At 35.7% G+C, this 16031-nt stretch overlaps 1 protein-coding gene across 2 annotated transcripts; it reads left to right on the plus strand.

The window, feature by feature from the left end:
* Window positions 1–7078: 7078 nt before the first annotated feature.
* LOC130711700 (endochitinase-like) lies at window positions 7079–12282 on the plus strand. 2 transcript variants are annotated; one of them, XM_057561412.1, is made up of 4 exons: window positions 7079–7652; window positions 9807–9954; window positions 10755–11128; window positions 11551–12282. In XM_057561412.1, the coding sequence occupies exons 1-3, from the start codon at window positions 7196–7198 to the stop codon at window positions 11122–11124; spliced, it is 975 nt and encodes a 324-aa protein (XP_057417395.1). In that variant the 5' UTR covers window positions 7079–7195; the 3' UTR covers window positions 11125–11128; window positions 11551–12282. The 2 variants fall into 2 exon arrangements, with proteins under 2 accessions (XP_057417395.1, XP_057417394.1); XM_057561411.1 differs by lacking the exon at window positions 11551–12282 and having other exon boundaries at window positions 7084–7652; window positions 10755–11288.
* The last annotated feature ends 3749 nt before the right edge of the window (window positions 12283–16031 follow it).

A 16031-nucleotide genomic window follows, 5' to 3' on the forward strand; every position in this document is an offset into this window, starting at 1 on the left:
GTGATTTTCTAGATTTTTGTAGTTTTTATTTATCTTTATTTATTATATTTTTTAATTTTAGATTTGATTAGGATTTAGGTTGTTTATTTCTTTATTTTATCTTAATTTATCTTATTATTTATTTAATGTTAATTTCAGGAAATATTTTATTTTATTTTAGAGTTATTTTTAGAGTACAAATTAATTAGGATTTAGGTTGTTTATTTTTATCTTAAATTAATTAGTACTCTAAAAAAAATCCCACGTGTCATTCTCAGGTTAATTCTAATAAAAAAAAATTTAATGTGTCATTCCATTTGATAGATTCTCTTATGTTGTGTTATTTTATCTTGAAACTGAATTTTAAAAGATTTGCCCTAATTATATAAGATTTACCTAGATTACTCCTTACTAAATTTATTTCCAAAACAAATTTTGAAACCGTTTTTACTATCTCTTTAAATTAGGAAAAGTCTCATGCCTAATTTATTACATATTTACAAGAATCCCGTGATTTCTCCTTTTATTCTTTCACATGATCCACACTATAGAAAAAAATATGTAATGTTGAGATTATAATCCATTAAAATTTAAAATATTTTTCCTAATTATCTAATATACTGCATCAGTCATCTCCTCCTCAATCAATATCAATATATTAGAAAAGAAGAGCTTCCATCAGGGTAATTTGATGAGGTGTAACTCCCAGATTAATTCTTAGGCCAAATTGATGAGGTGTCACTCACAGATTAATTCTCATTTGATATTATAAATATTAAAAAAAAACATATATGTACATTTTAAAAAAAAACAAATCCGTGAAAAAAAGCATATATAAAAAATATATTTTTTAAATATTTTCTTTTGTTTTTATTGTTATTTGTTAGATTTTGATAGTTTTTACCGATTTTTTATCGTATTGCCCTAATTATCTAAGATTTACCTAGATTAAATAAAAAACCAAAAAAATCAATAAAAATACCATATAAAATTAATTAATATAAACTATCAAAATCTACCAAATCACAATAAAAACTCATAAAATTCTGAATTAAATAAAAATCAGAAAATTAAATAAAAATACCATAAAATTTAATTAATACTCTAAAAATAAACTTTTTTTCACCTAAAATTTATTTCCATAACAAATCTTGAAACCGATTTTTTAAAGTTAATTTTAAATCTAAGAAACTTTTTCATAAAATTTTAAAAGATTTTTCTCAGATTTACCTAGATTAAATGAAAAACTAAAAATTCAATAAAAATACCATAAAAATTAATTAATAAAAACTACCAAATCACAATAAAAACTCATAAAATCCTTAATTAAATAAAAATCTGAAAATTCAATAAAAATAACATAAAATTTAATTAATACTCTTAAAATAAACTTTTTCTTCACCTAAAATTTATTTTCATAACAAATCTTGAAACCGATTTTTAAACAAATAAACATGCAAAACAACCAGCAACAAAACCAAGATTGTGTTCTTCTTTGAATTTTTGCATTTTTAGGGTCTGGTGTTTAGTTTTCTCTTTGTCATATATGTTTTTTTATTTTTTGATTTTTCAAATATTTGTGAAAGATGTATGGAAGGAGTCACGGGTGGCCATTGAATGACATGAAAGGTCAGTATAAATTCATAATTAAGCATGAACAGTTATGAATGTGGTGTTTCACAGCACTTCTCCCCCTAACGGAACACTCTTTGAGCATTTACACAGTGAGTACCTATAATTTCAGTGTTATTATTTCATGTAAAGAATGATTGAGCTCCCTTATGTATGATCCACAAATTTCAATCGGTTGGTTTTACAAACTTACAATTTTTGGTCGACAAGATTTTCATTACATACATTTTGTTTATTGAAGCATGAGCCAATATTCTATTCTATTCCCCTATAGCCATTCAGATTAGGACTAACTTCCTATCAATCTATGTTTTGCATAGCATCACTTTGACTATTGAATACGCGCAACCTTTGTGACACATTAGATTAATATCATATGATAGACATAAATAGACAATCAAATGAGTGGGAACCCATTAACATGTGGAAACGGTGCCAAAAAATAAGGGTCATGGACATACACACATATTTATTGGTTATAGAAAATGAAGTTTGGTGATGTAGGTCATACTCTACTAATTAAAAAAATCCGCCAAGATTGTGATTTGGAGATCTAAGCCAATTTAATGGATGTGTTGTTGTTTTCTTCAAAGTTTTTACTGAATAATAGTTAGATTATTCAGAGGATAAACATTAATTTTAGGAGAAAAATGGTGATGTTAATATAGAGTTTAGAGAGAATCCAGAGGAGGGGGAGTGATTGCTTCAACAAGGAAGTTGTCCGTTATTAGAAGAGGAATATTGTGTAATGTATTTTAAGCTTCTCACTTGAGTATAGTCTTACAAGTTTCATTATTTTTGACATTTTGCTATGTTTATATTTGTATAGATAATAGTTTTTTTGAAAAGAGGGAAAGGGCTTTGGAAAGACGAATAGAAAGATTAAGACTCTTAGCCACTCAAACTTTGCTATGCTATTTATATTATATATTTTGGCAACTTGATCAATTTTTCAGTCTATTGTAAATTTCTCAATTTGTTTCCAAGCCAGTTTAGTCCAGAATAATAATCCATATGTTTGCCATTGTTGCATGTAGATGAGGCTTTAATATAGAGTTTAGGGAGTTTTTGCTTTGAGAAGGGAATTGTCCGTAGAAGAGAAATATTTTGTAATATATATTAAGTTCTTCACTTGAATAGAGACTTAGTTTCAATTTTTTTATTCTTTAGTTATTTTTCTATTTGTATCAAATAATAGTTTTATATAAAGTGGGAAGATAGGCTACATATATCTTCTTGCACCCAAGTTATGCTATAAAGTCTCTTTAGTTATTAAATCATCCCCTTATATGTTCAGCAATATTTGAGATTTTGTTAATCAATCTTTTTATTAGTTAATCAATTGCACGAATTTCAATCTATGCAACAAGGGTTTCAATTTAAGACTTTTAGACCACTTTGCTTAGCATTTTAGACTCTTCTATTTCATCTATTGTTTAATATGTTGGCAATTTCTTATGTCTATGCTTTGTGTTATTGTCTTCATATTCACAAAGAATGTGAAACGAGTTCCTGTTGATCTGGATCAGGCTTAAAAGAGAAGTCTTTATGTCCACTTTGCTTAGGATTTCTGACTTATTTCATCCGTTGTTTAATATATTTTTAATAATCAAGGTATTAATTGATGTATCAAATACGATAGACATATTTCCCGTGCAACGCGCGGGTAAAAAAACATGAGCAGCACCGTGCGGCCGCGTCCTCTGCCTTATTTTGCGTCAGGTTGGCCTCGTGTTTTCTGCCCTTGATCGAGGTTAGGTACCTGTGACTTCCTTGCTCAGTGTGCTCTGCTGTGAAAAGGCTATTGTTGACAGTGTTTTGCTCTCTTTTTTTCTATGTTTGGAAGACAATGCTTTTTCCGATGGGCCTGTTGGCTTGTAGGGATGGCAATGGGTAGAGTCTGGGTAGGGTACTATAGTACCCATCTCCATACCCGAGTTTTTAAAAAGTACCCGTACTCGTCCCCATACCCGCGTGGGTAGCAGCCTGAATGCCCGTCCTCATACCTTGTGGATATGCCCATACCCGTACCCATTACCCGCAATTTAGCTAGCGAAAATTTAACTTTCTTTAATAGAAAATCAAAATATAACTGTTATTATAAAATAAAAAGCATAAATTAAAAATACAAATGATCATCCGAATATTTAAGAAATAAAATCATTGGAATAGGTATAAATTTTAGAAAAAGAATAAGCGAGAATTGAAGCTTTGAATTTATAAATTTAGATTAGTGATAAACTCCTAAAGTTGTCGGTTAATAATTTATTTTAAAAATAAGTGAGAATAATTATGATTTGTATACATAATATTAAGACTTCACTTACGTATTTTTTAAAAGAAGTTAGGAAGTTATACTTTAAGTTTATTAACATATACTACCAATTATATGTATGCATATGTATAATATGTGTGCGGGTAGGGGGCGGGTTTGGAACTATAGTACCCATACCCGCACCCGTACCCGTTAGTTTTTGCGGGTATTTACCCATACTCATTTAGCGGGTTTTTACACTATCCATTGTGGGTATTTTTTGCGGGTACCCAGTGGGTTTTGGACCCATTGCCATCCCTATTGGCTTGTTTCATCTCTGTTTTATTTTCTTTCTTTTTCTCCATGTTTTGTTTCTCTTGCATAGGGTTGGAGTACTGTTAGAAGTCTCACATTCGTTAGAGATATGGTCAAACAAGTATTAAATAAAAGGTAAAGTAACCCTCAACTCTTGAGCCAGCTTTTGGGTTAATATAGTCCTTCCTAATTTGAATAGAGTCTATCCTAAATTAATTTGTTGTGAAGACCTCTCATACTTGGGCCACCCGTTGATGTTTATTTCACGCTCCAGATGTCCACCCTTAGGCATGAAGGGGTGTGTTAGAAGTCTCACATGGCTAAAGATATGACCAAATTAACAAGTGTTAATAAATAGTATAGCAATACTCAATTCTTGAATTAGCTTTTGAGTTAAATTAGGTCTTCCTAATTCGAATAGTTACCCCTAGTACCGCCCATATATTACATCTTTTGCCTTATAAAAAAAACATAATAGGTCACTGACTTTTCCTTATTTCACGTTATTGGTCACTTTGAAAATCATCCACTGACGATGTCAAGTCAAAATTGGACTATCACGACCAGATGTATAAGTATAGAAGTCAAGCTAAGGCACCCACTTAGGACAGGAGGGTTTGGATGGGAGCACCTCTGATCATTTCCACACTTTGTCATTATCTTTAATTTCCATATGTATCTTTAATCTCCATCTTAGGTAATTTGGTTTCAATACTAGTCCACATACCCACATATGTCGACGGGAGTTCATTAAAAATAAAACCATTCATAAAATCAAAAATAATTGAAATTAGATTTCTAACAATATGTGTCGGTCGAAGTGGTTAAAAGTTATTGTTTTTTTTGAAAGCAATGAGGAAAAAGTCAGAGATGTACAATCCGCCTCAAGAGGGTGCAAAAGACCACCAAAAAAACACTCATTCCATCCCAGTTAAACAAACAGTAAGCCCCAAACCTATAGACAGCCACCCAAAAGATCAAGAAAGAAACCTAAAGCCTAATAAAACCCAGAAAACTACCAAAAAAGCCCTAAGAACATCTATGCGCATTGATCTGGGCAGCAATTTGAAAGGTGGCAACATCGTCTAAGCAATCAAAAACCATACCCAAACGCTTCCCATCAAAACAGCACTCCGAGCTCTAGTCATGATGCCATAAGGTTCGGAAAGCTCCACTGGCAAAACCATAAGCTATTGTTTAAATCCCGAAATCGAGTATTCAATATTCAGGAGACACATTTTAAGGAGACATTTAACATATATCACACCTGCAGACGAACATGATTCTTTCAATAGAGGATATGTGGTTAACAAAAAGAAAAAATCTATGATAAAAATAGAAATAAAACTGTATTATCAACCATAGTTGATGTGATTCGATCAGTCATATCGCAATAAATTAATTAATATTGTTTTAAACTATATATATAATCTATAACGTAATGATTTTGAATAAAAATCATAATTATCCATGAATATGAGTATCCTTGCTAAACAAAATCTAATTTTATTTAATATCAATAAAGAATAATTTTTTTTTATATTTTAGAATATTTTTTAATTATTTTCCGATGAAGCAAAAAAAAAGAATATTTTTTAATTAAGACCGGTTCAAAGCGGATCAATAACACCAATTTTGACTAGTTTTTTTAGTTCACCCGGTTCTTTACCAATTTTAAATTCTTTCGATTTTCATCTTCAACCAGCCATTCATTATATTGGTTGCGGTTTAACTAATAGGACCAGCCAATCCGATCTGAGTTTTATAACTAGGCTAATTAGAGAAAGCATTACTGGAAATCTCTTAACAAACAACCCTCCTGAGTAATTAGGGTCTATTTTTACATTTCAAATAAAATGATTATTATAAATTTGTAGATTTGAATATTTTTGACCTAAAAGGTGTCTTAATTGTATCAAATATAGATTAAGGTGGTCTCATTTATTTATTTCTTAATTTATTTTTACATCAGAAAAATAAATTGCACCTATAATGATTGCTACTTGGACCTCTCTCACCAACGATGGATGCTGGTAGAGGGTTATGAGGGCATGTGCCCTATATAACCTAATTCTGATAAAAGTCATTAAAAAAAATTGAGTAGTAAATGTATGTGTTTTTTATAGCTCTTTTGGTAAAAAATTGTCTCACTTGTGTCACACATTAGCTAAATGCCCTCACTTGGGTATTAAAAGTATGTGGTTGTTTATGACCCCTTTGGTAAAAAATGTCATCACTTCTAATAATATATGTTTAATTTTTTTTGAACTTTTATATATATATATATATATATTTATATATATATGTATATATATATATTTGGCTCCACAACATCAAATTTCTGAATCTGTGGTGCCTCTAATATGCTTCACTTTTAAAGTGGTGTAATTTTACACTACTTTTTTTAACCTACTATATAATAGGTTAACATATCTTTTTTTAAAGAAATTTAACATATGTTAAATTTTTAATGATATTTTTTCTTGAAAAAAATAATGTGTTGACCTGCTATACCCGGTCAAAGTAGGTGGTGTAAAATTACACCACTTAAAAAGTGGTGCATATTAGAGAGAACCCAATATTAATTGTAAAATATTTTTTTATAAATATTTATAAAGTCTCACTTATTTAATGTAACAGAAATATCAAAATACCAAATTTCAACCTGAGAAAAGAAGAGCTTACACATGAGAGGGTACGGTCTTGATCCATCAAATATGGATTTGATCAAATAAGAAAGTAGTGAAGGAAAGCACCCAATTTTGAAGAGGAAATTTTTTCATGCTCACCGTAAAATTGTCCTCCTATAATTGACAAATATTGACAAATACGTGATTGTGTAATGTAACTAAATACGTGATTGGTTTTAGCTCCTCTTTGTTTTTCGTTTGACAAGTCTTCAATTTCTGTATGAAACAAATCATCTATTGAAACAAAAAAATTCATCATGCATGGCTCATCTATAAATATCCTCACCTTCCTAGAGAAACAAATCATCCACTCCAATCTCCAAAAATGGGAAACATAAAATTGTCCACTTTGGTGCTATGCTTGTTATCTCTGTTGCTTGGTACCATAGCAGAGCAATGTGGTACTCAAGCAGGTGGAGCTGTGTGCCCAAACGGGTTATGCTGCAGCAAATACGGGTACTGCGGTAACACAGATTCTTACTGTGGAGCTGATTGCCAAAGCCAGTGCAAAAAATCTGGTCCAAGTCCAACACCTTCAACCCCAACTCCAACGCCTAGTACTGGAGGAGGAGCTGGTGTTGGCAGCCTCATTAGTTCCTCTCTTTTTAACCAATTGCTTAAATACCGAAATGATGGAAGGTGCGCCGCGAATGGATTCTACACATATGATGCTTTCATTACTGCTGCTCGCTCTTTCAATGGCTTTGGCACCACCGGTGATGACGCAACCCGCAAGAAGGAGCTTGCTGCTTTCTTGGCTCAAACTTCTCATGAAACCACAGGTAATCTTTTGATAAATGTTGTGTTAGATAATCATATTTATGTCACTTGAATCAATCTTTTTAGAACCGGACCGATCATTAAAACGGTCATGGTATGCACTTAATAGGTGGGCGGACCACTATTAAGAACCGTTAGATCTTAGAATCTAAGAATATTCTATAGATGAATGGCCAGGATTGAAAGATCCTTGTTAGAAGTCTCACATTGGCTAGAGATAGAGCATAGATAGTCTTTATAAGGGTAGTGCAAACCTTAACTCTTGAGTTAGCTTTTGTGGTTGAGTATAGGCCTCCCAATTTCTAATATGGTATCAGAGCCTATCCTAGATCCATTTGTTGTTTGTTGTGGAGACTTCCCATATTTGGGGCACCCGTTGTTGTTGTTCCCACGTTCCAGGTTGTTCAGTCCTGGACGTGAGGGGGTGTGTTAGAAGTCCCACATTGGCTAGAGATAGAGCATAGATAGTCTTTATAAGGGTAGTGCAAACCTTAACTCTTGAGCTAGCTTTTGTGGTTGAGTATAGGCCTCCCAATTTCTAATAATCCTAAAAAGGATAAACGGGTAAAATTCTTTATCTTATTAATTAAAAAATAAAACAAAAATAATAATTTCTAAAATTCATTCCCAAATGCTTTAACTTTGTCAGATTTCATCAAAACCCAGATTTCCAGATTTCGATCATCATTTTTTTTTCCTACAACGTCTTCAAGCATGATTTCAAATACTGTAAAACTACTCAGAGAACAAATCAACTCAGTTCCACAATCAAAACTTCAAATACATAAGAAATAAACAATGAATCACAACATGAAAATTTGGAACCGAAATGGTCTCAGAATCACAAAGAAACATGGGAGGAAACAAATAGAAACAACCGACACATATAAGCATCCAGCCAATACTTGTTGTAGCAAAAGTTAAAGCTACAAATTAACCACCGAGCAATATGTCTCGCGATCCACACTCATTAATCCCCATCCAAGCATACATATCCACAATTCCACATCAAGCCAGGTTCCCCATACCAGTAGCAGGGATTTCCTAGTAGTGATGTTAAGAACCTTAGTAGGCATCCTAACAAGCCCCTTAGCTCTGAGCCTCTTGTCCTTCGTACCGCGAATCAGGTCGAAAAAAAGCTTCTCGAAATTTCATCATATCTTCACCATGTTCCCGTGCTCCAACCCCTCCATTCAGATCTGGGCTCGATTCACTCGCAACCCACTCCCACCGCGCTTCCGATCTAGCACCGCGTTGGGACCCCATCACCGCGATGTTGCACAAAATGGCATCACGTTTCTTGTCCACAACCGCTGCGCCGTGAGATCTGGGTTCGTTGTGGATCTGGGCTTTTTGATGTCTATAGGTAGATCTGAGAATGACAAAGAGGAAGAAGACAAGTTTGAGGGCGGCGACCTCGTAGCTGGCGCGGTGGAGATACAGAGGGATCTGGAGTGGAGGAGGACGAGGTGGCAGAGGGGAGGAGGTTCTGGATTTGGATTAGTGTTGTGGTCTAGTGAAGAAGGGGGAGAAGGATCTAGATCTGGTGATGAGGATGAAGGTGTGAAAATTTTAGGGTTTTAATTTTTTGGATATGTAAATTACGAAAAACACCCCTGGTCCATGGGTGGACCATTTTCTTAATTGCCCACTAGCACTTAATATTCAATAGTCGGACCCTGATTGAACGGTGGTTAAACTGATAATATGTTTTTTTAGATAAACCAAATGATATTAATAAAAAAATAGATATAAATAATTGTATAGAAAATGAAAGTTACGGTCAGTTTTACTTTTACCAAAAAAAATTCCGATTCTACTAATTTTCCGTTGATTTTTCAGCAAGACCGGTTGTAGGAAAGGTTCAAATTGATTAAGGTCCCGGATTCTGGTAGGACTTGTTAGTTCAATCCGGTTCTGACAACACACTGCATGAGAACACAATTATTTTCTAAGCAATTGTTTCATGACTACAATTTCCACAAATAATTGTTTTCTTGACAATTATTTTTGTTTAGATAGACAGAGATATGTCACAGTCACAAATTTGATTTTGGTCAAGAAGTCACAGTTTTGTTCCGTGTTTGTGAGGCAATAGCAAGAAAGTGAGGACATCATTTATGAGTCAATGAGTCAATATTGTTTGTTTTGAGCAGGAGGGTGGCCATCTGCTCCAGATGGTCCATACGCGTGGGGATACTGCTTTGTTAGTGAACGCAATCGGGCAGATTATTGCGACTCCAAAGATTGGCCATGTACTCCTGGTAAACAGTACTATGGCAGAGGACCAATTCAACTCACTCAGTAAGTCCCTCTTTCATCATGAACTTTATTAAATGCATAAAAAAAGTTGTCTACATATATTATATTAGTAGTATATATATATATGAGTCATCATACATACACACACAATTTTTTGCCGACATCTTTTAGACATACATCTCTTTATAGTGGTTTTTAACGTCGCAAAATAATGTGATGTTAGAAATTGTCAAAAAGATGTGTGTGTATGAAGCGTGTATTTTATCAATCATTTATATATTATCATTAAGTGGACTTTTAATGTATATAGATGGTCACTATACAACTTCTTTACATTAAATCCGATAGTTGTTTGCAACATCATGAAGTAAATTTTAATTAAAATAATAGTCATGTGAATGTTGATGATTTCAAATAAAATAATTGGATGTCAATGTAAAAGTTTTGCCATTTCTGTGCATTAAAATTAAACTTTTATTATGTCTTTGTGAACTAATTAAGAATAACATGCATCCAAGTTAAAATGGCAACCCTACAAACTGATTATTACTTGTAAAAATATAGTTTATAGGTGAACTAATTTTTAACATACTTCGCATAATTGTAGTTTACAAATTGAATGTAAAATTATACATATTATCTTTTCTTTAATAGCTTAAGAATATAATTAATATATAGTTACAGTATAAATAATTCTACAAAAATATTCAATTTCTTCCAATTTTGATTTTTTTTAATCTTAATTTATATATATATATATATATATATATATATATATATATATATGGTCAACCAAAATATATTGAGTGGACTAATGGAATGTCTTGATCCTTTTATACCAGCAACTACAATTATGGTCTAGCGGGTAAAGCCATTCAACAAGATTTGATAAGCGATCCGGATCTAGTATCTAGGGATCCAATCGTTTCATTCAAGACAGCCATATGGTTTTGGATGACCCGTCAGGCAAACAAGCCATCATGCCACGATGTGATCACTGGAAAATGGACGCCAACTAGTGCTGATAGTTCAGCAGGGCGGGTCCCCGGGTATGGTGTGATCACCAACATAATCAACGGCGGAGTTGAATGCGAGAACAGGCAAAATGATAAGGTTCAAGATCGGATCGGTTTCTACAAAAGGTATTGTCAGATATTCAGAGTCAGCCCCGGAGACAACTTGGATTGCAACAACCAAAGGCCATTTGCTTGACCATGTGAGTGTATTAAAATTAATAAAGGGGATTACAGATCTCTAATGTAGCAGGAGCCTTCTTGCTAAAGAAGATAGATTCAACTAATCCTGCTTAAATAAAATAATTTGGCGTGTTTGAATTTTATTAAACTCAATATTTATATGTAATATCATTGAAACAATATCTTAAACAAAAGAACTCTCACACACACATTACCATAGATAAATTGAGAAATAATTAACCTCAAGGGGTTGGTGTAGTGGAACATGATAGTATCTCGTACCTAACACGTTGTAGAATCGAACCTCGCTAGTCTCTTAAAGTAAGGGAAATATAAGTCTTTAATAAATGTTCTTGCACCGTCTCCTCACCCTATATTGTTTTAACAAAAATAAAATAGAGAGAGAATTGCTACAAGTTAATTAACCTCAATGGGATCGCAGATTGGAGAAACTTCCTTCCTTCTTCTTCTCAAATCTTCTCCTAGCTTCTTTGAGGCGGCTGCGTCTTTGGTGTTCCTAGTGTGGCTCCGCTTTCGGCGCCCTCCTTTTCTGACATGAAGGCATATGTTGTTCTTCCAGCTACCCACCCCTCACCCAACCGAGTAGTTGACATTCATATGGAAAGGTTATCAAATCCGTGGTAGGAGGAGTTTTCTTGGCGCGCCGCCGCTGCGCATGTCCCGTGGTTTTTGGCTGGTGGATTGATGTTGTTTCTCCAAATTAAAGTGATGTTCATAGGGTGAGGAGGTCGCTTTGGGTGGTTGTTGAAGAAGTGTTGTGGCCTGTCTCTCGTGGTGGATCTCTGTTCCTCTTGAAGGTCGTTGAGGCTACGGTTACTTACCGGTCTGCATTTTGCTTTCCTACAGGTTTGGTTAATGGTTCTACTTGAGGGTTGTTGCTAGAGCTTAGTGTTGTTCTGGAGGCAGTGTTGGAGTTTACTATTTTTCTTGCTCATCTGGTCTTGTTTTTTTCCTAGCTAGTGTTTATCTATTTATTGCTTGCTTATGGGTTTTTTGGTTTGGGTCTCAGCTTTATGGCATTGTGGGTCTTTGTTTTTGGGTCTTGTGGTTTGCACTACCTTTGGGTGACTCTTTGTTGCAGGTGTCGTGCGACTTATAGGACTGTACCTATCGTTGCTTTGGACTTTAATAGAGATCTCTCCAAGGGGTGTAATCGTTATTATTTGTTTGCTTGTGGGTTTTTTAGAGGTGTTTGGGGGAATCTTTGCTGTAGTGGTTGAGTTTTTTCCAGTTAGCTTTTTGTTAGCTTGGTTACTTGTAACACCCCGATTTCGGTGGCGTCACTTTAGTAACCAAAATAAACTTAATGCGGAAAAACGTGAATATTTTTTTTTTTCGATAATAACTAAGACAAGACTGAATTAAATAAAACCCAACAATAACAAAAATCAGAACTAATATACAATATATAAACAGCCCCCGCTGTAGTAGCAACCTCGTCACGAGTAAACCTCCAGTGACGGTAATAGAAGAGTAGCGCCCGTAGGCAATATATACAAACCAAATGAAAAGGGTGAAGTGCCCGCAACACCATCCCTCAAAACTGAGAATCAGCTGACCCAATGGCCTGAAAATAAGACCTCCTAAGTCCAACCAACTCTCTGTGATTCCCGTAAGGAAACCACACAAAAAGCTATAGGCGGATCTACCATGTCCCCTAAGTAACAAATGAAGCAAGACTGTCAGAGCTAAAACTCTACTCCTACACTAATCCTAACTCGAGGAGCTCATACCAACACTCAAAACTATGTGCTAGCATGATCGTCGTCTGAATCAGAATCCAGAACGACCAAGTCTACTAACCCTATCCGTCCTCCCCTCGCAACCGCAGTGCGCTCCGATGCTGGACTCACGGGCTTAGGGCCCGAACCCTGATCATCGATGATCGCAACGGTGGGTGCACTAGACCCTGCCGAAGGCACTCCCACTGGAATCTCCTCTGAGGGATCCTCCTCGTATGAAGACAATGGTGGTGGTGGTGGTCCTCCAAGTCCTGGTCCACAGTGAACGCCCGGTGGCAAGTTGAAGCTGATAGAGCATCGCCTCAACACTCCTGACCTCAGTAGTCCTCCGATATCCACGTGATCCTCCATGATGCGCCCCGAATACGTCGCTCGATGGCTCGCGGGGTCAACCACCCACGACCCGGGGTCGTCCTGATCGATCATCTCATACCTAATCCCCCCCGAAGGGTGGACCATGGTGTACCAATCCGCAATATTCATCTGACAAAAGGCGTTGTCCGCCAAAACACACACAGAAGACGCGAGGGTCAACTCTAAAGAACTATGTAGATAATAAACCCAATAGGTACAAGTAATAGATAGCCACTTAGGCTTATAGCTAGAGATGTCATTCCTAGGGTTGCATGTTCCACAATAACATAAACGCAATAATAGCAATTAGCATGTTCCAAATAGGTTTAACAATTACCAATCACACTCAACAACTAAATTAGTATGCATGTTGCATGATATGTATGCAGGTTAACCCAGTCAACCAATATGCAATCCGGAACGGATGGACATCAACGGATCAGCCCTTCACCAGCCACGGTGGTGCCATTTCGGCCCGCGTGCCTCTTACTCCAACAACAACGGTAGTCAGATCAGCCGTAACCCGTAGGTCTGCCATTTCGGTCTGCTACAAGAGACGTCTACAGACGCTCTATCACGGAAATCCGGGTCTTATGACCATTTTGGAATCCGACGAGGTCCAGAGTACGTCCTGTGTTAATACCCCATTAATGTTGCATGAATGCAGGATGATTAGTCAACCAACGTCTCCGATCTCACTCGACACGTCGCCACGTGTTCTAGGTAAATTAAAGTTTCTAAAAGCTTACCCTAAGGTAAAGTCGATTCTGCGACAAAAGACACACTTCACGCCAACACATAACCCACGATGATCTCCAAATCATCCGACTCATCTCAATCCGATGGTCACAACTGCTCAGCGAGCACAGAGTATCATACTCTCGGAAACTAACGGTTTCCCGGACTTATCCCCAGGATAGCCCAACAACATCGCTGCTCCAACAGCACAACAACCAACGCTGCTCCAACAGCACAACAACACACGCTGCTCCAACAGCACATCAACAACAGACTCAACACTTGGATCCGACGACACTTCTCGTTTTCCAAAACTATGATTTGCATCCAAAGCCTCCTTTCGAGATTTATACCATTACTTAAAGATTTAGAGGTTGTTTAATGTCTTATGAGTTTTCTTTACAAAATAATTATCCCTTTAGTCTTATCGCGAATCCTATAAGTTCTCGGGATCTTCGAATCCCCAAATGACTCCAGAGAATGTCTCGATCCATAAACCCTATACAAGGCCCGAATCTCATTCGTCCTATCAAACTTTCTCAAAACTCTCAAAATAAAATCGGCATGACCTGCCCGCTATTCTCACCATTCAGAATCTCAGATTTCCAGTGTAAAGCATATTTAAATCATCACAATCAACAACATGTCATATATCAACAAATCGCATCATAAACACTTAGCACTTAGCATATAAAGCATGCACCACACATCCTAGATTACCCACATAGCACATAGCATGTAAGTCAATCTCAAAAACATTCAGTAGATGAATCATCTACATTGTCAGCCGAAGCCTCAGAAAACATTTTCCAATCACACACAATTCCAGTGCATAAACAGTAAACAATGTCGAAACATCGACCCTAAGCATTAACTAGAGATTCAGTGAGAAGCCCTCACCTGAAGGTTCTCCAGTATGATCGTCAAGTGCTTCCTCGCACTCAAAGTGTTGTTCCTCAGAGAAATCCTCAAAAGCACCTTTACAACAAAATCACAGAATACTATAAGAATCTATCGAAAACTAAGCTATCGATACTTACTAAGGTTACTCGAAGTAATCTATACCCTAAGGTACGATAAACTAGCGCGAAAGGACAAGTTTTCGGAAAAGGAAATTTCCTCCTCCCCCTCTAATAGGCTCGGCCACTTTTGGTAATTGTGGGGCTCGATTTTTCTTCGATCAAACTTGGTTCCTATGCTTTCATAAGCCGTAACTAAGGGTATTCTGAACTCGGAAAAATTATCGGATCAAAAACTGTTGCAGGGGTATTTTGGTCATGATTTTTAACTTAGGATTTTCAAAACTGAAATCCCAAAAATAAATTTTGCAGGGACGTCACCAACGACGTTTATGACAACTAATCCTACTAGCACTAAGCTAAGGCGATAGTTTTCAGCCTAAAGGTTGAAGCTTTACTCCAAAAGTTCCAAAAATGGGTATTTTAGGTTCAAATTGATTCCGGCGGAATTCCGGCGACATAACGGAAAATCTAACCCGGCAGAAGTGATCTTGGGCACATATAGAAGAGGTTTAGAATCAGAAATGAAAGATTCAGGATAGTTTTGCAAAAACCCATAAACTATCCGCTCAGAAAACTCTACAGAAAAGCTATGGAAAAAGCGATCAGAGGTAAGGATTAGCGACTATACCTCGAAGCCTTGAAGTAGCAACTGATTGATCGACGATCAAGCAAACGATGAAGAAAATCTTCTCCTTCTTCTTCCTCTTTGTGGCCGCGGGTTTGGGTGGGGAAATGGGTAGTTTTTTTGGTTTTTTTCTTCCTTTCTTTGCTATATATAGAAGGTGGAAATTCGCGGGAAAATAAAAGTTTCGCGAATCTGATTTTTCCGGCGTCATTCTCCATGAATTATTAGATATGTTTTGGCAAAAGAATTCCAAAACTATAAAGAGGTCTCCTTGTATTTTTTGCAACTAAAGCATAGTCGGTATAAAACTATTTTACCCGATAAGTTGCTTTTTGCATCGAATGTCGGAATAGAAAACTTCCTTCGGAAGAAAGATTGAAATCATCAAGAGAAATGGGTGTACGCGTGTAGAATATTCATT

This window comes from Lotus japonicus, chromosome 4, assembly GCF_012489685.1.
Source record: "Lotus japonicus ecotype B-129 chromosome 4, LjGifu_v1.2".
Classification (NCBI taxonomy): domain Eukaryota; kingdom Viridiplantae; phylum Streptophyta; class Magnoliopsida; order Fabales; family Fabaceae; genus Lotus; species Lotus japonicus.

Excerpts from the sequence above, each read along its gene's own strand:
- LOC130711700 (XM_057561412.1), top strand. The coding sequence starts at position 7,196 with ATGGGAAACATAAAATTGTCCACTTTGGTGCTATGCTTGTTATCTCTG. Across the intron at positions 7,653-9,806 it reads AACTTCTCATGAAACCACAG|GAGGGTGGCCATCTGCTCCA; the intron begins GTAATCTTTTGA and ends TGTTTTGAGCAG. Across the intron at positions 9,955-10,754 it reads GGACCAATTCAACTCACTCA|CAACTACAATTATGGTCTAG; the intron begins GTAAGTCCCTCT and ends CTTTTATACCAG.